The 26866-nt window shown below is 42.1% G+C and overlaps 1 protein-coding gene across 4 annotated transcripts in view; it reads left to right on the forward strand.

Moving 5' to 3' along the window:
• Positions 1–26768, forward strand: part of ARHGEF28 (Rho guanine nucleotide exchange factor 28) — a 305341-nt gene extending 278573 nt beyond the window's left edge. For all 4 annotated transcript variants that reach the window (XM_073584069.1, XM_073584071.1, XM_073584070.1 and 1 more), the window contains 12 exons: positions 135–389; positions 2538–2614; positions 4540–4718; positions 4850–4941; positions 5991–6173; positions 6256–6393; positions 6944–7041; positions 15171–15209; positions 16511–16558; positions 16705–17175; positions 19897–20155; positions 23116–26768. In XM_073584069.1, coding sequence (XP_073440170.1) covers positions 135–389; positions 2538–2614; positions 4540–4718; positions 4850–4941; positions 5991–6173; positions 6256–6393; positions 6944–7041; positions 15171–15209; positions 16511–16558; positions 16705–17175; positions 19897–20155; positions 23116–23288 — 2012 coding nt within the window. In that variant the 3' untranslated portion in view covers positions 23289–26768. The remainder of the gene's footprint in view (positions 1–134; positions 390–2537; positions 2615–4539; positions 4719–4849; positions 4942–5990; positions 6174–6255; positions 6394–6943; positions 7042–15170; positions 15210–16510; positions 16559–16704; positions 17176–19896; positions 20156–23115) is intronic.
• Positions 26769–26866: the final 98 nt, after the last annotated feature.

Here is a 26866-nt window from a genome sequence, read left to right on the forward strand (position 1 = left end):
TTCCCTCTGACCAAACTGTTTTGGATGAGCACAGTGTGAACATATGAAATGACACACAAATTCTTGAGCACATTTTGTATAGGTAGCGCTCTTCATGTAATTCCTCTTCTTGTGCCTGTTCGTGTTCTCTTTAGATGGCACAGAGGAACACAAGGACCTCTGCCGAGCCCTCGGCCTAATTAAGGACATGGTCACCGCCGTGGATTTAAGAGTCAGCGAATTTGAAAGAAAGCAAAAGCTGGAAGAATTTCTAAATAAGATCGAAAATAAGACCTTCACCAAAATGAAGAATGGCCACGTGTTTACAAAGCAGGATCTGAGAATCAAAGAGCGGGTGCTGCTACATGATGGCGTCCTCCTATGGAAAACTGCCACCGGGAGATTTAAAGGTACAGGCAAAGCCAGGGATTTGTCCATGGTTCATGTGATGTCACCTGCAGATTTAACCCTTTAGTGACCTGTTAAATCAGTCTTTTATGCAGGCAGGGCAGGCCTTCTAATGCTGAGCTTTCTTCAGTAATGACTGTGACTGCACACTTATGAATCCCCCAGCGTGCATACGGTTTCTGAGCAGGGACCAGAGGCTGTGTATGAGATATACACACTCCCGTCCAGTGGGCGCTGTCTCACCTATATACACTTGTAAGGAATGAGGCTGTGCCCTCTGGTTGCCACACCTACTGGACGGCCGCGTCACAAGACAGGGCACATCCTCCCACAATAAAAGTGTATGGAGCGAGGCAGCGCACACTGCACAGGCTCTGGCCTGGCGTATGTATATTGCATGCATACCCTCCAGTCCTAGCACAGAAACCGTCGAATCAAAAGGATTCATAGATCTGCAGTCACTCGGAGTGACTGCAGACTTATTGATTTGGACTGGACATCCCCTTTAAGACAGTGGGGCAGATTTATCAAAACTTAAAAAAAAAAAAACAGCCCAAAAAACTATACCAACCAATGACAGCACAGCTTTAATTTTTCCAGAGTAGTTTAGCAAATGAAAACTATTCTGTGATTGGTTGCTATGGGCAACAACTATAAATGAGTCTAGGACATTTTTTGAAAGTGGGAGGCTGCAAAGGCTTGGACGGACACTATTTCTTACTCGGGATCGTTTTACTTGACTAAATTAAAAAAGAGGTTTACCACTTTTAAGAAAGTTGGGCCAAACACTCCAAAACAACAAACATTAGGTATTCCCTACTCCTGGGTCCAGCGCTAGCTCCCTGACGCTTGTTGGGCCTAGGTGTTTTGGCTGCAGCAATGTCTACGTGATGTCGCCTACCTCAGCCTCTGAGTTTAGTGATTGGCTGCAGCAGTGATGACATGATGTCGCCTACCTCAGCCTCTGAGTTTAGTGATTGGCTGCAGCGGTGATGACATGATGTCGCCTACCTCAGCCTCTGAGTTTAGTGATTGGCTGCAGCGGTGATGACTTGATGTCGCCTACCTCAGCCTCTGAGTTTAGTGATTGGCTGCAGCGGTGATGACTTGATGTCATCACTGAGGAAGCCGAGTACCTACTAAGATTACTTGGATATTTTAGAGCATTTGAGGTCCAGTTTCCTGAGAGACGGAACCTCTTTTCATGAGTGGGTGTTACTATGTTCAGAGGGTATATATGGGGCCACCTCTTTCACTAGAGTAATAGACACACCCATTTGTCGAGTAATTCATACATTTTCAAGAAGAATCACAAGGGAATGGCAGCGTTCTAAGGATAGATGCTCAAAAATTGTCATTTTTTAGGGGGAATATACATATAATGTCACTTTAGTGAGTACACAGGTGTATTATCATGGAGTATGAATAAATGTCATATTCTACAAATCCTGCAATCCCTGACGTCAGCACTGTGCCAGATAGCCCTCCTCGTCACTCTTTACATTACAGCTCTTATGTGAATGTGGCGCATGGATCCTCCTATATGGGGGCGACACGTTTCTCGCATTGTGCGTCGATCAGCGCTACAGCAATAATCAGTGCTCATTTACTGTCATGCACCAGGGGTCATAATTGTTGTCCGCAACTGATCCCCCATTTTACTCCGTGGGATGTGTTTCCGACCAAAGATGGCCTTTATGCTGCCACGAAAGATGCATTCACCACAAACCTAATGTCCACCAGATGGGATTACACCGAGCAATGATTGGGAACAGAAATGTGAGCAATCACTACTGTATAGAAAGAGAGAGACTGCTCAGATGAGAGGGGCGATACATACATTCTTATAAGCGAAACCATTGAAGCTACATCCAGGGAGGTGTACAGAAAAGCTAAATATACTGTGGGCTTTTATTCTACGAATGCTCTGGAGCTGAAATCCTTGAACTGTGAAGGATTTTTCTGGACAGTGTAGCAAGGTAACGAACCTGGAGGACTTTGTGCCAGCTCCCATAATGGCATGGCTGCATTGGCAGAGGGTTTATATGCGCACTATCCATGTTTGCACTTATATTAATGGGTGAATTTTTCTGTTTTAGTAAAATTTTTTTTTTGTTCCACAGTATTTATCATTGTTCCCTTCCTTTCAGATATTCAAGCTCTACTTTTATCTGACGTGTTACTGTTTCTCCAAGAAAAGGATCAGAAATACGTATTTGCTGCAGTGGTGAGTTTGTGTCCAATCTGGTTTTCATTAATCAGTTAATAACCTGGAGCAGTGAAGCGATCAGCGGCGAGTAATCCTACTGCCAGCTGGAAACATTGTACCAGCCCTAGACATGCAGCCATAAAAAAACTGTTTTGTCTCCTGTTTCATCACTTGTATGGCTATTCTGATGTTCATGAGTTAATGGAATTTGTCCCTTTTTGTATTTTTACTCATTAAAGGGAACCTGTCACCAGGTTTGGCCGATATAAGATGTGGCCACTGCCTTTCAGGGCTTACCTACAGCATGCTATAATGCTTTAGATAAGCCCCAGATTCGATCTGAAAGATAAAGATAGGAAAAATAAGTTTTATTATACTCAGTCGGGGGGTGGGGGGCGGTCCAGTCCGATGGGTGTTGTAGGTCCAGGTCCTCTCATCTTCTTGCGCCGCCGCCCTCCTGCTTGCTTCATCGCTCCCCGTCATCGCGCTCCTGTGCAGGTGTACTTATTTGCCCTGTTGAGGGCAGAGCAAATTCCTGCAGTGCGCAGGCGCCGGGCCTCTCTGACCTTTCCCAGCGCCTGCGCACTGCATTACTTTGCTCTGCCATTAACAGGGTAGATAAGTACGCCTGCGCAGGAGCGCAATGCCGGGGAATGATGAAGCGAGCAGGAGGGTGGCGTCCAAGAAGATGGGAGGCGCCGAACCTGCGACACCCATCGGACCAGACCGCCCCCCGGTGAGTATAATGAAACATATTTTTCTTATCTTTCAGGTTGGACCAGGGGCTTATCTACAGCATTATAGAATGCTGTAGATAAGCCTTGAAAGGCAGTGGCGGCATCTTATAGCAGCCAAAACAGGTGACAGGTTCCCTTTAATTTTCCATTGAAGCACAGTATATGCCTTACACTGTAATAGGATGGATGAGCTTCCTTCACGTAGGGCCATTTTACACATAAGTTTTGCATTCTCATGTAACATTACTAAAGTGTTATCCATCTCACACATTGTCTTGACCGCTTTCCCAATAATTAGCTGATTACAGGGTGTCCACTACAGCAATAATTTGATTGTGAAATCACAGCAGTAAGATTATGTTTACATCACTTTTAATTCGACTTTTGTGATATATGATGGCAAACACTTAGCTTGTATGCCAAATATATTCCTAGGGCTCCAGTTAGCCGACAGTCTCTCTCTTGCGGTGTGGATTTTCCATGGTGTAGAACAGCATATTAGAATACGTTACTCCTTGTTGATAATCTTGTAAACGTGCAGTTGCTTACTTAGTTCATTTTACTATGTGGAAAGAAAAGAAGTCATCAATGAGCGCATGCTTAAAGTAAATGGATAACCAGGGGTCTCCTGTGTGCTACTGTAGTTGTGGAGTGTCCCGGCATCCTGGCGTCTATCACGGCCATGCTTCGTAGATTGACAACCCTTTGTATGTTTGATTTCTGCATTTCCAGCATAGGGAGATTTGGCAGGGTTAATGTTTCTTGACAGCTATCGTTTTAAATAACTAGGCAGGTCGCCATTTCTTCATTAATCTCTATTAAAGCTTATGATCAATATAAACATTACCGCTCTCAGCTACATAATGAAATGCTTAACAGGAACAATTGGGTTTATTAACTGGATTAGGTGGACCACAGCTGCATTGAAGTGCTGCGCCGTCCATCTATATCCATGGGTAGATATTGCCGTTCAGACTTGTTATGGCGCAGTCTGCTGGCCTTTTGGTTGTTCTCTACCAGGGCGTCCTTCTAAAGGTCTATCCCGCTCCTCTTGCCGACATGGCGTCTGTCTGCCTCTCGACAGGTCTTGGCAGGTATCTTGTATTTGTCCTACTAGAATAGGACACGTGCAGTTGTCACTTGTTAGTTGGAAATATTTGATAATTGATCATTTATTTAATGTTTGCTTAATGTGTTTGACTACAGGACCAGAAGCCTCCCATTATTTCTCTCCAAAAGTTGATTGTGAGAGAAGTTGCTAATGAGGAACGAGGAATGTTCTTAATAAGCGCCTCCTCCGCCGGCCCAGAAATGTATGAAATTCATACCAGCTCCAAGGACGAGCGCAATACCTGGATGAGGCAGATACAGGATGCCGTGCAGAGGTGACCATTACTGTGGCTGCTTTATATCCTTTTGTGTCTCTCCTCTAGCCTTGCAGCTTTGGTATCGCTATATTAGAGAGCAGTAATGCTATGAAAGTCTTCAACTTGTTTTGCCCTTTATTGACCCTTAGTTGCCCTGAAGAAGAGGAGGGAAAACCCTGTGAATCTGACGAAGAAAAACGGGCGGCAGAAGCCCGAGCAGCAAAGGCCAAAAAATATCAAGGTGTGTTACAGCGAACCTGTCAGTCCTTGGCTATTGTCTGGCTTACACTATTCCATTCATAAAGGAAACCTTGATGCCGGCCCCTTGTGGACTCCATGGACGGACAGTCTAAAGGTCCATTTAGATGGGCCGATTTCATTCCATTAACGAGCACCGATCTACAATATGCCATGCAATACCAGTGTTCTTCTACTTGTCTGTTTAGATAGGCCAATGAATACTGCTGGGAGTAGAACAACCGTTACTGCTATCAATCGGTCTGTCCGCACACAGCATCACATTGTCGGCAGTAAATCCCTGTCTACATGCGGTCATGTAATGATTGTTGGCCTAAATCATCTGATCACTTGATGAACACGAGATTGTCATGTTCATTGTGTGACCGGCAGCCTGTTTACACAAGCCGATAATTGGGAATGACCGTTCACTGCTCAGGTGTGATAGAACAGCTCTATGTCAAATCTGGTGGAAATTATGACGCTGACCACAAAAATGCAAATGTATACAAAGCCTAAGATTTAGAGGTGCATTATAGAAACGGTCTTGTCAGTTTATAGGTATAGCATTTCTTAAACTAACACACAAGAAAGATATCAGGATGTAGATAGTTAACAGTTAGCACCGCACTAGTCATTGAGCTTGTATGGTTAGCTGATGACTTGGGGTGAATCGATCTACAGGACCCAGTCTATCTGCCATTCCTGTAATTGGTGCTTGCTGAATGGGGGCACTGAGAGCCGCTTCGTACCTGACGGCATCCATGACCAGTCGGCTTGGTGCAACCTTATGTGCATCATGCCACAAAGGTAATAGATTACTGTTGTGGCTGATGGAGTCCCACAAATCGATTCATGCCAACTCTAATGGTATATTTGTCATTTCAGGAAATACTATATGTTTGCGGCGTACCTCGCTGTATCTTTGTATTCCGGTAGATATCCAGCTGAATCACCAATATCCCCATCTACAGACCACAGTATTTACTAGCAGTCAGTTGGTACAAGGCGATGCACGGACAAAGAGAACTTGAATTCTTTTTCTTCCTGTAGAAATCCTGGGTTGCCATGACCAGCAGATATTCAATTGCTTGGAAGATAAGTTGCAGATATTTGCAGAACTTTCTGCGATGTGCGGGGGGAGTGATCTGCATCTAGAGCCACATCTACTAGTTAAGGCAGATTCCGGGGACATGCCGCAGGCTGCATCATTGCTGGCGGCTGCATTGAAAGAAGGTGAGCTTTGTGGAAGATTTTGTCATATTCACTTAGATGTATGCATTAGTAATTTACTGATTTTTTTTAATTTTTTTTTAAGCTGAAAGCCTATACTCTACATTAACAACAGAAATGGAGAATCCTGCATGGTCACCAGAGGATGGCGAGACATCAGCCCGAAACGTGCGCTGGTCCAATAGTGAGCCATTGGAGGAAAGTCATGAGCTCCAATATCCCTGTGAGTAGGTGTGACTACAAAAACTTATGAAAATAGAAAATATTGTTTAGTGCAAGAGGAGCATGACGTAAAAATGCAATGTCTACTGATAAATGAATGCTTTTCACGATCTGTCATACTTTATTACTTTCAAGTACATGTTCTGTGGCAAAACACTGGCAGGCCTGCTACCCTGGACATTGATTGTTAGACCTATCAGGTGCCTGATATGGGTAATAACTGCATTATGTTGGTTATCCGGTCCTAAACTACAAGTCTCCTCATACTCATATTGTGGTCACTGATTATTCCTGGCCACCATCTGACTAAAGGGGTCAAGTATACTGAGTGAGTCCGGAAACAGTAGTCTGAATGTGGCCCAGGAGTATGCATACTGTCACATTACTGGTGTTCCCAACAGCGGAGGATCCTCACAGTGCACAGTATGCAAGGATTCACAAGTCTGCAGTCACATGGAGCAGATCGGACAGCTCCTTTTAAGTAATTGTTCATAAAATGTATTACATTTTTCTTTAAATCCTCAAATCTTTCTTTTCCTTTTTTTTCACAGCCTTATCTCCTGATGTAAGAGAGGAGGACCCGTTTAATACAGAACTTGGTTCCACTCGAGTAACCAGTGATACAGACATGCCTTATAATGATGAGACGGTAATAAGATTATTCTAACATTTATTTCCATACAAGATGTTGTGGGGTTTTTTTAATCACAAAATATTAAGAAAGAAAAATCAACTGTACAATATCTATATTTATAATTGCCTTAAATTGTCCGTCATCCATTTCTATCTGGATGTCCCCGAATCCCACAATCCACTGCGCCGCACCGGAAGTACGCCGACTGCCATATTGGAATACCGAAGTGATGGGTATTCCAATATGGCACCCGCTGGTGGTACCAGGCCCTTCCACAGTACCACCAGCGGTATGCTGCCGGACCCCCCCCGCAGCCGCTGCTGGACCCGCTCTGGACCCCCCGCTGGATCCGCCGCTGCCTGCCCACCCATCTCCGTGCAGTCACAGCCAGCAGGAAAGACCACGGCTTGCGGCCTGTGCTGGAGATGGGGTGCAGGCGCCCTCTAGTGGTCTTTCCTGCCTGCTGCCCGCCGCCGCCGGACTCGCCGCTGCCTGCCCACCATGTACATACGTACTTGCATACACACACACGTACTTACATACACACACATGTACTTACATACATACACACACACACACGTACTCACATACACACACACACACGTACTCACATACACACACACACGTACTCACACACATACACACGTACTCACACACATACTCACACACATACACACACACGTACTCACACACACACGTACTCACACACACACGTACTCACATACACACACACACGTACTCACATACACACACACACGTACTCACATACACACACACACGTACTCACATACACACACACACACGTACTCACATACACACACACACGTACTCACATACACACACACACGTACTCACATACACACACACACGTACTCACATACACACACACGTACTCACATACACACACACACACACACGTACACACACACACACACACGTACACACACACACACGTACTCACATACACACACACACACGTACTCACATACACACACACACACGTACTCACATACGCACACACACGTACTCACATGCACACATACTCACATACACACACTCACATACACACACACACACGTACTCACATACACACACGTACTCACATACACACACACACACGTACTCATATACACACACACGTACTCACACACACACACACACGTACTCACATATATATATACACACACACACACACACACATTCACATATACACACACACACATACTCACATCTCCAGCACAGGCCGCAAACCACCCTCTTTCCTGCCGGCTGTGACTGCATGGAGGTGGGAGGGCAGGCAGCTGTGGGACACACGCGTACACACACACACACACTCACACACACATGTACTCACACACACACACACACACACACACATGTACACACACCACCCCACACACACTTCCCTTCCAATTCCATAGCATTGGGCACACCTCTAGTATAATATAAAAGCCTTAAAGTCTATCTTAACGTCCAATGACGGGGATAGCCAGTCATGGCAGGAAGTAACTTCCCGCAGCATGACGGACTATCCCCGTCATGCCTTTGAACTACCACTGCGTTTAAACACGCAGTGGTAGTTAAGTGCCGACAGCTATCATAGACAGCTGAGAGGCACAGCAAGTGGGGCAGGGACCCTTGCAGTCGGTCACTGCACCCCAAGCGCTGTGATTGGTCAGTCAATCTGACCGACCAAACACAGCAGTGATTGGGCAGGAGAGGCTGAAATTTTAGCTTCTCCTGCCTGATCTCAGTGCAGGAGCTCAGCGCGGCAGTGGCTGAGCTTCTGCACTGACAGCTAGGAGCGGTGCCCCCGCCTCCCCTGGCTGTTAACCCCCTCACTGCTGCGATCGAGTGCGATCACCACGTTCAGAGGGGGAGGCAGAGGGTCGGGCTCACTGGCTTGACTGCACAGTGAGTAAGCTGTCAGTCGAGCAAAGAAAGTTGAGTGTAATTGTAGGTGTAGAATAGAGGATTGGGAAGTGCTTTAACAGAGTCCCAGATTACTTAAAGTGAATCTGTCACCCGACTTTTGCTGCCTTATCTAAGAGCAGTCTACACAACCTTATTTTTGTACACCATATTCACTTCATACACTGTGTGCAGAATTATTAGGCAAGTTGTATTTGAGAGGATTCTTTTTATTATTGAACAACAACTATGTTCTCAATCAACCCAAAAGACTCATAAATATCAAAGCTTAATATTTTTGGAAGTTGGAGTGTGTTTTTTTTAGATTTGGCTAGGAGGATATCTGTTTTTTTCAGGTAACTATTACTGTGCAGGATTATTAGGAAACTTAATTAAAACCAAACATATACCCCTCTCACTTGTTTATTTTCACCAGGTAAACCAATATAACACACAATTTAGAAATAAACATTTCTGAAATTCAAAAAAAAAAAAAATTCAGTGACCAATATAGCTACCTTTCTTTACGATAACACTCAAAAGCCTTCCATCCATAGATTGTCAGTTGCTTGATCTGTTTACGATCAACATTGCGTGCCGCAGCCACCCCAGCCTCCCAGACACTGTTCCGAGAGGTGTACTGTTTTCACTCCCTGTAGATCTCACATTTTAGGAGGGACTACAGGTTCTCTATGGGGTTCAGATCAGGTGAACAAGGGGGCCATGTCCCTATTTTTCTTCTTTTAGACCTTTACTGGCCAGCCACGCTGTGGAGTATTTGGATGCATGTGATGTAGCATTGTCCTGCATGAAAATCATGTTTTTCTTGAACGATACCGACTTCTTCCTGTACCACTGCTTGAAGAAGGTGTCTTCCAGAAACTGGCAGTAGGTCTGGGAGTTGAGCTTCACTCCATCCTCAACCCGAAAAGGTCCCACAAGTTCATCTTTGATGATACCAGCCCATACCAGTACCCCACCTCCACCTTGCTGGCGTCTGAGTCGGAGTGGAGCTCTCTGCCCTTTACTGATCCAGCCTCGGGCCCATCCATCTGGCCAATCAAGAGTCACTCTCATTTCATCAGTCCATAAAACCTTAGAAAAATCAGTCTTAAGATATTTCTTGGCCCAGGCTTGACGTTTTATCTTATGTTTCTCGTTCAAAGGTGGTCATTTTTCAGCCTTCCTTACCTTGGCCATGTCCCTGAGTATGGCACACCTTCTGCTTTTTGATACTCCAGTAACGTTGCAGCTCTGAAATATGGCAAAACTGGTGGCAAATGGCAGCTTGACGCTTGATTTTCCTCAATTCATGGGCAGTTATTTTGCGCCTCTTTTTATCAACACGCTTCTTGCGACCCTGTTGGCTATTTGCCATGAAGCGCTTGATTGTTCGGTGATCACACTTCAAAAGTTTGGCAATTTCAAGACTGCTGCGTCCCTCTGCAAGACATCTCACAATTTTTGACTTTTCAGAGTCCGTCAAATCGTTCTTCTGACCCATTTTGCCAAAGGAAAAGAAGTTGCCTAATAATTAAGCACACCTTATATAGGGTGTTGATGTCATTAGACCACACCCCTCCTCATTACAGAGATGCAAATCACCTGATTTACATAATTGGCGGTTGGCTTTCAAGCCTATACAGATTGCAGTAGGACAACATGTATGAAAAGGGATGATGTGATCAAAATACTCATTTGCCTAATAATTCTGCACACAGTGTAGAGTACAAAAATTAATAGAAGCGACCAAAAAAGTTTATATTAAATCATTGAAATTTTTATTAATTTATACAAAAAGTTAAAATTACTGGAAATAATGGAGGCACAAATAAGTCCTCTTAAGTCACCTTACTACCTTAATGCCCCCCGAAGAATCAGGGCAGCGAAATGCGCGCTTCGGGGTGGGAGGCCTTTTAGATCCTGTTGAGCGGCACTTGAATAGATTACAGTGACATTAAGGTAATGTTTAATCCATGTTTGGATTTCAAATAATGTCTTATTAGTCTCCTTTATCTTAAGAGTAATTATTTTCTCCGTGGCTGTTTGAATGTATTGGCACCTGTGCACTTTATGGAAAAGATTTATGCCATAGTATTTATACACAGCTCTAGTTGAGGTTATGATTATAAAGGTGATTCATTTGATGTCAGTATATTAGTGCTCATCTTTGGCAGTAAAAAATTATATTCCCAGGTACAAGATCAAATTTTTTTCTTTTTTTGTTTTCTTTTACTCTATATCATAATAATGAGCAAGAGCACCATCTTGTTGTAAACTGAGGATAAATTGTTATTTTTATAGATGCATTTTTTGCACATGCTAAATGTGATTTAATCACTGCATCAAGCACCTTATTTTGCCATTTCACCATGATTTTTATGATATATTGGTAATAAGCAAAGATTCATTATGATTAATGATAAAACTTGTCAATCCCATACTTGGTCTTTTTTTCAATAAGGCTAGTGGGAGATACTTTATCAAATGCTTTGCAAAAGTCGAGAAATACTACACCTACCACATTGCCCAAATCCACCCAGTCAGTGATTCCTTCATAGAAGGAAATTAGATTATTCTGGCATGACTTGTTTGCTACAAACCCATGCTGACTCTGGTTAATTACGGTATTCTTATCCAAGTACTTCTATACATGCTGTTTAATAATTTGTACAAATATTTTTCCTGGTATAGAAGTAAGGTTCACTGGCCTGTAATTCCTGACTCCGTATTTTTTCCCTGTTTTGAAGAAAGGAACAACATTTGCCCTTCTCCAAACTTCTCGGTCTTCTCCCGTTCTTAAGGATTTTTCAGTGATTCTGGCTAGACGTTCTGCAATTTCCTCTGCTAACTCTTTTAGTACCTTAGGATGTAATTCATCTGGACCAAGAGATTTATATTCATTTAAATTAGCTAAGTGTTCCCTCACCATCTCTGTTTGTAGATTGGGTGGATTGTTTTGCTCCTTCCATAGCACACTGAAGATTAGCTGATGTTACACTTGCTTTCTTAGAAAACACAGATGCAAAATGTAAATTTAAAACTGTGGCCTTCTCAACATCATTATTACCTCTTCACCCTTTTTATCCTGTAAAAATCCTGTATCATCTTTGATTTTTCGTTTGCTTTTTACATACCCCCACAAAATCCTTTATTGCTTTTGGTGTCCCTTGCAAGATGTAGTTTACCCCATGTGCAGGTATTGCTGTAGCTTAGGTATCCATGGTTATGACCACTGATATAGTTACAGTTCATTTTTTTTAGTGGTCATAATCATGGATACTTAAGTTACTGCAATGCCCTGCTCAGGGTTAAGTGAGATAGCGAATCAGAAGAACTATGCTACATTTCTAATTGGAAGCATTTGCTAATATTATTATTACACCTACTACATATTTGGATAGGATATAGGAGATGGGACTACCCCTTTAACCTGTGTTTTACTTGGTCCTATACTAATTGTAACCACCAGATGGGGATATACAACAACATTTTTTTTTTTAAATGCACAAAATCATTGTCTAGGCTTTCAATTACCCAGCACTAATCATGTTATGGTATTGCCTGAAGATCATGGAGCAGCATTTTTGTTAATTTTTTTTCTGCCATCTGTCCATAATTTTAACTTTCTGAAGCCGGTATTTTCTGTGGACGCTTATTGTTCTCAACCAAACTCCCAGGTCTTTGTGTTCGTAATCCGTACCTGAGTGTATCTGTTCTATCCGTTGCCAGGAGGAAAATATCAATATATTGATTTAACCCACACAGCATGTTTCTATTAAATCAAATATTATTAATATTTTATAAATGCATGGGAAAAATAAGCAAAAAAAGTGGTCGAACAGGACCTGACAGAGAAACAAATCTAATATTGTTGAGTAGAACACTAACCCCCCGATCTGCCCCCCCCATCCCAAACTCTAGGACCCTTTACAGTGTAAAGGCTCATTCACACGTCAGTGTTTGGTCAGTATTTTGCATCAGTGTTTGTATGCCAAAGCCAGGAATGGAACTTACCGAGAAAAAAATTATAGTTGAAAGACTGACTCCTGTTCCTTATTTTGGAGACACTCCTGGTTTTGGCATACAAACACTGATGAAATACTGATCAAAAATACTGATGTGTGAAAGAGGCCTAAGAAGATGGGTGTTCAGTTAATCCAGGATCTTCTTGATGTGTGAAAATCAATGTAGTTATTCCCTTGTGCACCTGTGCAATAAAAACACCGTCTTTCATAAGGTGGATGACCACATCAAGACGGACGAAGGTAGGAACGAAATCAGAAATAAAAGCAGAGATAAGTCATTAGTAAGCAGATCAAAGAAAAAAAGGATCCTTTCCCTTCTCATTCATACATGTCCTCCCTTTGTCAGCAGAGAGATTGTTGGAAAAGAACTTTCCTCTGAGAATTCTTCCATGCTTCTGCTAACGTGGACATGTGTGTAGGACGCCAGTGGTGTTGTGTCAGAGCGTCCTGCAGTTATGCAGAACCACAAAAGGCTTCTTTTTCTGATCTAGTAGAACTGTAAAGTACAGACAGCAAGGCGATTTGAGGTGTATTGCCATCTCTGTGCCCTGCTGTATGGTGATCCACAGAGAAGACTGCATCTTGTAGGATTTAGGCCGGTTTCATCCCCATCAAACTTGGAGCATGATGCCTCTTTTGATTTTGGACCACCAGCAGGTTTCCAGAACCAAAGGATATATTGTGTGGAACCTCATGGGGAGCCAGAGTTATGTAATCTATATATTTTTTTTCCTGTCAGTGGGAGAGATCGGAGTCCCAATTCCTTGCTCCCAAACTCCTTAAAAGTCTTTTTCTTTTCCATTACCAGTAGGCCATAAAAACGGAAGATCATTTATATTGAATGTTTCCGAGAAGAAAAGTCTCTCAGAGTGGGAAAGAGAAGATATGGCACTGTTCCCATGAGCTCTAATAAAAGAGCCTAAGTGTGTGTATTCGAGCCATGATCGTATAAATGGTCTGGTTTCCAACCTTGAGCTCCTCAAACACAAGGGAGACTGCTGGCAGACATGACATGTGGGAGTTGCCCCTCAATAGCCCCTTAGCCGAGAAATGTTTCCCTTTAGCAACCCGGGGAATATATGGATGAGCGAATAAAGGATGGAGTGGACTTTGTGAATAACATATTCTTCTGGACCAGTTTGTCCCAGATTGGCTTCTGTACAATACGTGGTTACAACACCAGATCCCTTCTCTGGGTTATACAAGATGATCCCAAGCAGACCTCTTCCCTCTTAACACTTTGTAGATTTCTGCCTCATGTTGCTATATACAGTACAAAGTTGATTCTTCAATTGCAGACAGAAAAAATAATACTGCCTGATGGATCTGAAGGAAGCGATGCACTGCAGGATGGGCTCACAGAAAGAGATATACTGCAAAAGGGCAGTCTATATACAGGGTACAAGACGAGGGTTACTGCAAGAGGAGGCTGACAGAAAAGCTATACTGCAGGATGGGGCTTTTTGTACAGGGGCTGAGATTAGTTGAATTGTGTTTACTAGTGATGAGCGAGTATATTCGTTGCTCGGGTGTTCTCTGAGTATTTTGGTGTGCTCGGAGACTTGGTTTGTGTCAACGCAGCTGCATGATTTGCGGATGTAAGGGTATGACATATGACAAGGATACATATGACAAGGATTATCTTCTGCAATATGCATGTACAGAACAACATTTACAATTTCAAAAAAAGTAGTCTGTCCGCAGGCCACAAACACAACTCTGCACTGCATTGTGCAAGATTGCAGGAGAGCTGACCTTCGCTACAACCAGCTAATGATGTAGAACCAGACAGGCAGCTATACTAATTTACATGGTAGAAGATAAAATCTTTCAGGCAAGGTACTGTACAAAATTTAAGAGTCCACAGGAGTGTAAGGTGCATTTGACCCTTCCTAGCTTAATAATAATTCAGAGATGTGGGGCTACTCAGGCGCACACAGGAGAGGGATGAGAGGTTTGAAGCATTGCGCAAAAGCAGCTGCTGAGAAATGTAGTTTTAACAGGTAAGAATAAGACCTATTGTTCACCTGTGTGAAGCTGGATGCATCCTGGAACAGATAGAGGCTTAGTTTATATATTAAAAATACATTTTCATTCACTGTGCTCTGTGAAAAATCTGATTCTGGGAGTATTTAGTTCTTTGTTTGCAGCTTTACAAATCCTTTTCAAAACCTAATAATATGTTTGTTTTTTCACTTTTTTTAGGTTGTATTTGAAAATTCTTCAGGTTATAAACAAGGAGAGGTAATACATTGACTAATTTATGACTGTATATAAAGTGTAGTACATGACTTTGCATTAATGGTTCCTCCACATAATTACAGACAGATTTCAAGATTGGGTCACTTCAGTTATTTCCCTTTGGGGAATAGCATCTTAAAGGGAACCTGTCACCTCCTTTTTCAGCTATAAGCTGCGGCCACTGCCTTTTGGAGCTTATCTACAGCATTCTATAATGCTATTATATTCTATAATGCTGTAGATAAGCCCCCGATCTAATCTGAAAGATAAGAAAAACAAGTTTTATTATACTGAGGGGCGTTCCGGTCCGATGGGCGTCACAGGTCCCGGGTACGGCGCCTCCCATCTTATTGAAATGTCATTATCTACCTTGCTTTGTGTAGTGGCTCCTGCGCAGGCGTACTGATCAGCCCTGTTTAGGGAAGAGACTGCAGTGTGCAGGCGCTAGGCCTCTCATCTTTCCCGGCACCTGCACACTGCAGTACTTTCCTCTGCCCTCAACAGTGCAGATCAGTACACCTGTGCAGGAGCGCGGCATGAAGATGGGAGGCGCCGGACCTGCGACGCCCATCGGATCTGACAGCCCCCTGGGTGAGTATAATAAAACTTGTTTTTCTTCTCTTTCAGCTAAGATCCAGGGCTTATCTACAGCATTACAGAATGCTGTAGATAAGCCCCGAAAGGCAGTGGCCACAGCTTATAGCTGAAAAAGGAGGTGACAGATTCCCCTTAAGTCACAATCTTTTACTGCAATTTTCAAGGATTTTCTGTTATTGGGCAGCTTCAGCTTTTTTGGGTTATCAAGGATTAACAAACATTGCTACTTTATTCCAGGAACAGCACTTGTCCATAGATTGTGCCTGACATTGTAGATCAGCTCTATCAACTGCTGAGTCTCGTCTAAATGGAGCAGGCGTTGAGCATACACACCTTCTCTCCATTCATACCCTGTGGGAGTCCTCTAGATCTAGCTGAGCACTGTCCGCTGATACAGCATAGAGAATGAATGGAACGGCGGTGCACATGTGCTCCATTTCTCTTTAGAGCCCTATCCTCTGAGCCATTGGGTGTCTCAGTGGTCGGATAGGGGCTAACTTCAAAACTTGGCTCAAACTCTTCTGGAGTTAGAAACCTAAAAATTAGAGTTAACAGACAAACCAAAGACTGGTGTGAGATCATATGTGCTGCCTTCCAGAAAGTGCAAATTCTATTTTTGGAGATTGTGGGAAGCAGTCAATTTTTGTCTACATGTTTGCGTATTCGAGAAATGCGCCAAGATAACTCTTTCATCATTCTTCCCTTAGGTTTTGCAGGCAGTTCAAAACCTGACACGGCTCTTGTACAGTATACAGGTATGTATTATGCTTAACATAATTATTGAAATGAAGAATTAGACGTGTTTATGTATCGGAGCGTACCTTATATTTGGCTGTGCTATTGATTTATGTATAGTTTGTTGAAACGACCATGACAATTTGACTCTTACTTCTTTTGTTAGGCTGTTGTAACGCTGCAGGACACCCAGATCGAACTTCATAAAGCACTACTCCAGGATCGGGAACCCGGCAGCAAGGGTTTAGCTCTTCGTGGTGCTCTTCTGCAGGAACATAACCGGCATCTTGAAAGACACCGTGGAGAGATGGCCAATTTAGAGAAACTTCAGCAACAGCTTCATCATGAAAAACAGCGCTGGGAGCGGGAGTGTAACCAGAAAGAACAGGAATATGAGGAGATGGAGAGCATGCTCCAGGAGAGGCAGAGAGAGTGCCAGAATCAGGAGCAGGTACTGGAGGAGGAAAGGGAGGAACTCTGTCATAAGCTTCAGGAATACCAGGAGAACGTGGAGAGGCTGAGCCAAGGCCAGAAGATTGTGGAGAATAAGAGGCAGCAGCTGTGTCTGAAGCACAGACTCCTCAGTCACTCCCGTCAGAGTAGCATGCCGGTACTGATCCCACGTGCTAAAACCGAGGTATCCTCACTTTTGATGGGCTTCTGTAGTGAAAAAATCTTTGTAACCAAATGATTAATAGATAACACTGTAGTAACAGCTTCTCCAGCAAGACAACCTCCTCACAATTTTATTTTTAATATGTATACATTTCCATAATTTAAAATAAAATATGAATATGGTGTGGTATATATTTAGTGGCCAAATCATCAACGCTTTTACACCAGAAAACTAGAGTAAAAGCTTCGAAAAGTCACTCTATGACTGATGCATCAGATTCATTTAGTGCATCGTACTGCAGGGAGCCCTTCATTAGAGGGGTTTTCTGGGACTAATTTACTAATCAATGGGCCTAAGGACTATCATGCAGGAAGTTGCTAGCTACCTGCCTCTTCTAACCAAGCCGGCACAGCGTTCACAGACTGCTCCGGCTGGGGATTCTGCCACTCATGTCAGCAGAAAGGCTCTTCCTCTTCCTGCCTGCTATGTGAGCAACTACCTGCTTGTTAGTTCTTAAATGCATAGTAAAAAAAATAAATGAGTCCTGGATATCTAGTTGTAATGAATCAGCCTCTTAGTCTTTGTGTGATTCTGCCACCATATATAAAAAAAAAAAGGAAAGTGTATCCCCCTATATACTGGTTGGAAAAATATGGTCTGGAGCTGGGTATAGATGTTCTTTATATACAGTGGGGAAAAAAAGTATTTAGTCAGTCAGCAATAGTGCAAGTTCCACCACTTAAAAAGATGAGAGGCGTCTGTAATTTACATCATAGGTAGACCTCAACTATGGGAGACAAACTGAGAAAAAAAAATCCAGAAAACCACATTGTCTGTTTTTTATTCATTTTATTTGCATATTATGGTGGAAAAAAAGTATTTGGTCAGAAACAAGCAATCAAGATTTCTGGCTCTCACAGACCTGTAACTTCTTCTTTAAGAGTCTCATCTTTCCTCCACTCATTACCTGTAGTAATGGCACCTGTTTAAACTTGTTATCAGTATAAAAAGACACCTGTGCACACCCTCAAACAGTCTGACTCCAAACTCCACTATGGTGAAGACCAAAGAGCTGTCAAAGGACACCAGAAACAAAATTGAATCCCTGCACCAGGCTGGGAAGACTGAATCTGCAATAGCCAACCAGCTTGGAGTGAAGAAATCAACTGTGGGAGCAATAATTAGAAAATGGAAGACATACAAGACCACTGATAATCTCCCTCGATCTGGTGTTCCACGCAAAATCCCACCCCGTGGGGTCAGAATGATCACAAGAACGGTAAGCAAAAATCCCAAAACCACGCGGGGGGACCTAGTGAATGAACTGCAGAGAGCTGGGACCAATGTAACAAGGCCTACCATAAGTAACACACTACGCCACCATGGACTCAGATCCTGCAGTGCCAGACGTGTCCCACTGCTTAAACCTGTACATGTCCGGGCCCGTCTGAAGTTTGCTAGAGAGCATTTGGATGATCCAGAGGAGTTTTGGGAGAATGTCCTATGGTCTGATGAAACCAAACTGGAACTGTTTGGTAGAAACACAACTTGTCGTGTTTGGAGGAAAAAGAATACTGAGTTGCATCCATCAAACACCATACCTACTGTAAAGCATGGTGGTGGAAACCATGCTTTGGGGCTGTTTCTCTGCAAAGGGGCCAGGACGACTGATCCGGGTACATGAAAGAATGAATGGGGCCATGTATCGTGAGATTTTGAGTGCAAACCTCCTTCCATCAGCAAGGGCATTGAAGATGAAACGTCGCTGGGTCTTTCAACATGACAATGATCCAAAGCACACCGCCAGGGCAACGAAGGAGTGGCTTCGTAAGAAGCATTTCAAGGTCCTGGAGTGGCCTAGCCAGTCTCCAGATCTCAACCCTATAGAAAACCTTTGGAGGGAGTTGAAAGTCCGTGTTGCCAAGCGAAAAGCCAAAAACATCACTGCTCTAGAGGAGATCTGCATGGAGGAATGGGCCAACATACCAACAACAGTGTGTGGCAACCTTGTGAAGACTTACAGAAAACGTTTGACCTCTGTCATTGCCAACAAAGGATATATCACAAAGTATTGAGATGAAATTTTGTTTCTGACCAAATACTTATTTTCCACCATAATATGCAAATAAAATGAAAAAAAAACAGACAATGTGATTTTCTGGATTTTTTTTTTCTCAGTTTGTCTCCCATAGTTGAGGTCTACCTATGATGTAAATTACAGACGCCTCTCATCTTTTTAAGTGGTGGAACTTGCACTATTGCTGACTGACTAAATACTTTTTTTCCCCACTGTATATATATATATATATATATATATATATATATATATATATATATATATATATACACTTGTATTGTTACCAGTCAGTGTATATAGCTGAACATACCATGCACCGTATTTATCTTTTTTTTTTTTTTTGTGAAAAATCTCATTTGCACATTTGTTATAAGGCGTCAGGTGAGACGTCTGACAGTACAAACCCCTGGACTTCAGAGGGCACTGCGGTTATTTTATTTCATGGTGGGAGGTTATGCTCAGAGTATGGTAAGGCGTGTGTGAAGAGATCCCCGAAAAAGTAATTTCTTTACATTAACACGTTTCAGGGAAAAACAAAATTAAAGGTTTAATAAAGTAAGGACAGAGGTTATGAGAAAACGTGTGAGAAAGAACTTTACTCGTCTGGCCATTTTTAATGTAAACATCCCACTGAACTCAGTCTTGTACTTTCCTCCGTATTACAGGGTGTAAGAAACTTCCAGCATGACAGATTAGAAAATGAAGACTCCGGCTGTATTTCTGGCGCTCTGGCTCAGATGTCACTCCGCAGCAGTACCACACTCCCAGGCTCACAGCCACAGGTGGAGAACATCTCGGATTTAGCAGACACTTCTGATGACATCCCTGTGGACATCTCCAGTGAACCTTGGAGCGCCTTAATTTCCCGACAGCAGAAGCTCGAAAATTCCTCCCGGCACAGCAATAAGGATGCCTGTAATAACGGTAAAATAGAGCACAGTAGGAACAGTCGACGCTACGAATGTGGTGCATGTAAAGAGAACCGGTCACGGTCATGTTTTATCAACCACGTACATCCTCCTAATTTCCATTGTGCAGCGATTTCTTTGTATAATAATTATAGTGATATGTTCTACTGTGAATTTTGTATTTTTAAGTCCATCTTTACTCTACATGCTGCAAAAAAGCCGCAGTTTGTCTCCACCGCTTCTTCTCTAGTGCAAACTCCGTACAGACTGGAAAATAAAGGAAGATAGAGAAAATCTTCTTTTAGAGTCTTATAGTAAAGCTTAAAGAGAAGCTTTCACTACAACTATTTGTAACTGCCTACCTTCTCATAAAAGGTCTGAAGAGCTGATATAAAGGTTTTTGTTTTTCCTCTTTTTTTTCCCCCATTACATGAGATATGGGCCTCTGTATTTTACTGCTCCAAATATTCAATTTTCCCTTGGGTGTTAACACAAATTGTTCTGTAGGGTGCTTTACTTTTTCCCTGTATGACACTGTGGAATACTAAGAAGTCATAGAGGTGAAAAACGAAGCAAAAGTCTATAGATAAGGATTCTTCAGCATCGTCTGGTGAGACTTGATGTGCCTCACTTGATTATGGTGAGAGCTCTTCATTTTTGTCGCTTTCTATCATTAAAGTGTTGGGAGAGAAGGAGAGCTGCAGCCTAGGAGCAGTAAACATCATTGTAGGATCAGCATTTGTCCCACAGAACATTCTGGAAGTTCTGATTCTTGTACTAGTTCCAAAGCATTGTAGGTGACATGCTGCAGCTTTTCTCTCCCGGCACTGTCACCACAGTAAGCAATGGCAGTAAAGCATAGTTCATATCGCGTTTTAGACTACAGTCAGTGATTGACCACTGACTGCCTTAAATAGGCATCTATGGCCAAAATTGTCCAACAGAGCACAAAGTAACTTAATTGCTATATGAACATAGCCCATCGTGATCACGTGAAACACAAAAGGTCACACCAGGCTTTCCACCCCCCACGATGCTAATTTCTGATGATTGCGCAGTGACATACAGGGGAAAAAGTAAATTTCCCCAGAGAAGAATTGGGCACAGTAAAATTCAGAGTATTTCCACTACGGATTTTAAACTAATTTAACTTGTCCACTCTCATATGGCTGAATGACTTACCCCTCCTTCTACATTGTAATTAAAGACTGTGTGGCAAGTGAAATACAGAGTAATTGAAATGGCCAGGAGTGCTGGAGAAGAGCCTCTTAATAGTCCATGTGCGTATATAAAGAGATGTCCGTCACCGGTAGTGGCGCAGGGCGAAGCAAGCTGGGGCAGCACCCGACTAGTCAGGTGTTTTCCTATGGACCCCAGCTGGATATTAAAACCATAATGTTTCATAGAAAAGCATATTATTGGGCTGTAATCATGCAGCTGGGCTCTGATTCATACTCCTCGTAGACTGGACATCATGAATCCACTGATTAGTTCAATTTAAATTTCTAAGCAGGAGAGTTGTGTGTTTCTAACAATCCAATAACTCGCCTGTTACTGAGCAGATGGTGACAACTTGCCCCATAACATGGCATCATCATCGTTTCCCACCAGATCTAACAAATATGTAAAGAGGGATCCATCAGATGATATAATCCCAGGTGGGCCAGGATCATTCCAGGTGCATTATTCACCCACAAGATTTCCAGAACCAGAAGTGCGGCCATACTAGTTGACATTATCAGTTTTATAGAAGGCAGTTTAAGTAAGTACGGTCTTGATAGATGCTGACAGAGTATGGTCGTTTTCTGGAGGCTAGTTCAAAGCGGACAACCAGTATGGCTGCACTTCCTGTTGTCACTTTTGCAGAAATGGTCGTCGGAAAAAGAAAAAACAAATATCTCTGTAATCAAAGCAAAAAAGTCTTATGATTTGTTAAGATTTTTCGGTATCCTTAGATACATCAACAGGGGCTGGATCAAGAGAGAGATGCTATTTTTTGTGTATCCCACCTCTATGATATAGCTATGCCCTAATAAGACATATGAAAAAGGTCATCAACATGAAGCAAGCTCTTTAATAACAGACATTTTTTCTAATCAAGCAGTACCATTTGCCCTTATATTAGTCATTCAGAAATTATGGCAGTAGCCAGCGTTCATTAATACAGAGACCCACTGCTATGATTTTTCAGTTGATTTTTCTTGGCATCCAGATGTGTATTTTAATCCTCTGCCCTTTCTGGGATGTTGGGTCTAGTGGGTGGTCCCATCAGTGACTGACAGATTTCTGGGTATATGTGTGTATATAGAGAGAACTGTCAACCACTGATAGGACTGCCCACTGGACTGAAGAAATAAACACAAAGTGCCCATGTTTACATGATTAAAACACAGGTTATACTGACTCTCTTTTCACAAAATTATCAATGTGCTCAGCTCCTCCTGGTCTATAACATGCTGCCTGCAGATTGGGCGACATTTTCATGGTGTCATGTTCCCTTTAATCAAGGAGGGAGGGTTGGAATTTACAATTTCATGAAGGCAAATAAAGCCTCTAAAGAGCAGATAGGTGCAGGATAGAAGCTGTGTTGCTATAGATGTATGAGCCAATGAAGTCAGCAGGGTCCTGGATACACACATTCAGCCTATATTACTGGGAGAAACAGTCCCACAAGAAAAAAATCAAACTTGGATCAGGCTGCAAACTGCAGGTCAAGGAGTCTAAAAATAATGGAATGAAGATTGCAGACTGAAACTTATGGGTTAAGTTTAGCTAATAGAATTGCAGAAACATATGTAAAAATATATTTTTTCCATGTCAAAGTTGTCGATAGCCTTTTAGGCTGCAATATCAGATACAAACTATGGACATTAGTGGCACATGAGTATTTTTTTTTTATCTTGGATAATTCCTTATCGGTTCTATATCATACATGTCATAACATTTTATATCATAATGTTGTTTCTTTTGTTTCAGATCTCAGCGCCGCTCATGTCATTTTCTGTGGAACTCTGCTGGCGTCAACAGGACATAATATAACCACAGGGACCCATCAGACCTCCCAGACCTCTGAAACCATAACACTCCATGGTGACCCAGCAACATGTGTAGAGAACGGACTAGTGGAAGAGACTATAGTTTACCTCTGACTGTGGAGCAGGACAGGACTCGAATTTGCTGGTGGAACCAGCAAACCAATGTCTATAAAGTGAGATTGCAAATACTGTAAATGTAAAGCCCTTTAAGTATAACCTTTGCCATTGATTGGCAATAGCGTAAAGCATTGCACACGGATGCAAATATCCATTTTTGTGATATCTGCTGTCATTCTGATTGGTCAGTGACTGAATTAATCCCAGTGCTTCAAGCTCTGTGATCTACTCCTAATGTCTGACATATTGCTTATGTTCACTGCTGTAAACAGACTTTCAGATACTTTGGATACTTTGTGTATTCACTGGTCTGCTTGATACTAGTCTGTCTAGAATATAGTATTTCTAGAAGAATGTTTTATGGATCATTCATTGGACTTGCAAATAGATTGCCTTCTAGCATCCGTCGTTACTTATAGTGTAATGAATACAACTGCTGACACTGCAGCACTCATTTGTAAGTACCCTTTAGGTGTTAAGGGGTTCACTTTTTTTTTCTTGTGGAAAATCGCTAACTTATTGTATATTTTTTTTTTTATTATTATATATGTAAAAATTGACTATCAATGGCACTTTTGCAAGTGATGTACCACACACTATACTGTACATGCCAAATATCCATAGCGTCAGTGAATGCGATATTCTGATTTAGTTGTGTACATTTAGGCAGCGATGAAATTATGTTCAGGGTATTCACCACAAAAGATTCTGACTGCTACCGTGTATAGGTCCTGATTCGATATGCGTTACAGTCCAAAAAGCGAAACCCCCACCCACGCATTTCTGTTGCATTTGCAACCTTAGTTATGGCCAGAAACGCGTCGGTGGGGTTTCACTATTGGACTATAATGGATATTTTGTGGAATTTTTAATATGAAAGAACAAATCTTAAATAACTTTTATCCGTGTAGCTGGATCTATCCCCACTTTGTCTACTTGTCTCCCCAACTGAACAGTAGCATCTAACCGAGCTCCGGAGAACTGCGGCCTACTGAAGTGATCTGGTTACTCCTATTTTTCTGATCCAATCTTTTATAAGAGTTATGCATTATGAAATCCACCCAACATTAACCTCTGGAACAGTTAGCAGAGCCTGATATATTTGCTGTCACTCAAGGCTGAAACATTTTTGTCATTGAGTCCGGCCATACTTCAGCTACTAACAGCCTAATAATATATTTAAGACCTTGAAGAACTTCACATGAGACCCTCATAGGATGGTATTCTTATATCCAGTTCTATGGTTCCTCAGAGACAAGCAGAACTAGAGCTTTCTGGCAGCTGCCAATATGTTTGGCCTGAATGTTTGTGTTTTTTTGTAGAGGTTGATAGTCGTGGAGTGCCCAGGCTTACATGTACAGTGTCCCCTAGTATGTCCTATTTCTGGATCTCATCATGCGGTAGATCTATGTTACTACTGCTATAGCGAAAGTTGCAAAGCCCAGCAATTTGAGCAGGACCGGCTGACTTTGTTTTAATGGTGTTGAGGGAAGAAAGATTGGGCATGCTGAAATTCAATGTCTGATCCCTTTATTTTCAGAAGAGGTAAGCCTAACCATAGGTGCCTGACAGTGGAATAATTCCCTCTTCCTAATGAATACACACTTGGCTTTGGTCAAACCAAGCAATCATAAGTTGGTGTGGGGCAGGACAAATAACTGATGGCCACACAAGCATTTGACTGAAAGCTATTGTAGGCGTAAGGCATCAAGAAACCACCAATTGGCTACATGTAAGATGATGGGATGTTGCTTTTAGCCTGTTTAGACAGGCTGACCACAATTCCGTGTGCACATACAATATTATTGTATTAGTGTTCCTGATCGACTAGTGTAAATAGGCCCAAAGACAGGTTCGAAAACACTCAACAACTGCTCCCTTTTGTGTTTGAACCAGGTTCATTGGTTCTTATGTCTTATCATTTCTTCTAGTTTGTTCCCCACCATTGTCTATGACTGCGATAAGTGACAGTATCTCAGAAAGTGCTAAATATTGTAGTTTTTAGCTACTCAAGATCCTTATAAGATCCCTATCCCATAAAGTCCAGACCAGTATTTGTAAAGTGCTCCCTAACTGGAAGAAAACTCTATAGGGGTTTTTAAAATGATATTCTAGTGGCCTAAAATGCAGAGTAATACATTTGTAATACAGCTGCTGTAAGTGATCACCTTTTCGGTCAACAATCCGCCATTATGTATGGTAGCAAGTTATCTCATCACATGGCTGCAGCGCCAACTACTACCTACTAATGGGGTCTGTCACCATGCTGCATTGTCAAGAAGAGGCGACAGGTGACATGGAATGGGAAAGAATTGTTAAGGTTGAGTAATTAGAAAAAATTAATATTTTTACATTTTAGGATATTAAAAAGAAGGACTTATCCACACTTTCTGTGAATACAACAGTGTAATGATGGAAGGAGCACATCTGTTCTTTTTCAGGGTGGCGATTAGATTTCAGTGAACTTTGGACCCTAAAACAACTGATTCACTCAAGTTTTCTGTGTAAAAGGCTCAGCTAACACTGTCCAGTGATCACTTGTCAGCCGATAATACAGGAGTCTTTTATAGAGTCTGTCTGGACCAACACACAAGCCTTTTATTATCATTAAAAGTGCTGATGCCGCACATAAGGCACTACATATGGGGTGATAAAACAACACTAATGAATACCTCTACTTGTACAGATAATGAGGGTTCCTTTATAATCTCTAAGTAAATATAACATATCCGAAAGGAATCTTGAATCACTGATGTGTTTGTTCAGCGAGGTTCTCCCTCAACCTGACGCATTCATGACCATATGGTAAGCATGATACTTTTTGGTCAACTCAAGAGCTCACAAAAATTGTGAGATATAAACGGCAAAATGAAAAAATTCACCATCCTACAGAAAAATAGATGTACGGCAGCACGCCCAACTCGCTGGTTTCCGGAGGTCTGCCCCTTTCTCAAACCAGCTTCACTGTCCACAAGTTGTATGTGGTCCTTCAGCTTGTATTTGACTTCAATAGGACTGAGCTATATTACCATTCATAATCCTTGGGCAGAACTGACTGATTCTGAGAGAAGGCTGCCCTGATTTTCTGATATTGTACAACCCTTTCAGTTCTAGATTCCAGTTGGTATGAGATTTATTATCAGCAGAGTGGATCTGAAATAAAGTACTGGTCCTCTAGATTTGCTTGTACTGACCTGTTACCCTTTGTAGACATTTTGGTTCACTCTTATATCTCTGCCTACAAGTTTTGTTTGTCATGTGAATGAATCTAAGCCACCTCAAATGGTCATTTTATGCCTAATTTCCACTACGATAATCTTAACAAATATTTGTACAGTGTTGGAGATTATAAGAAAGAATTTCACTACATCCCGATGTTGTCCTCAAGTTCTCATTTTCTGTATAGATAATCTATGTGCCGAATATCTGCTCATTGTAGTGTTTGGGAAATGTACAATTATATTTATATCAAAATGGTGTCTGAGTGCTGTTTATTTCATCAGCAAGATTCTTTCTAGTAACCTTAGGCACGACATAAACAATCCTGGAAAACTTCATAAAGTAAATGGAAACCA

This window comes from Dendrobates tinctorius, unplaced genomic scaffold (genome assembly GCF_039654945.1).
Source record: "Dendrobates tinctorius isolate UK_male_01 unplaced genomic scaffold, ASM3965494v1 ptg000083l, whole genome shotgun sequence".
In the NCBI taxonomy this organism is placed as follows: Eukaryota; Metazoa; Chordata; class Amphibia; order Anura; family Dendrobatidae; genus Dendrobates; species Dendrobates tinctorius.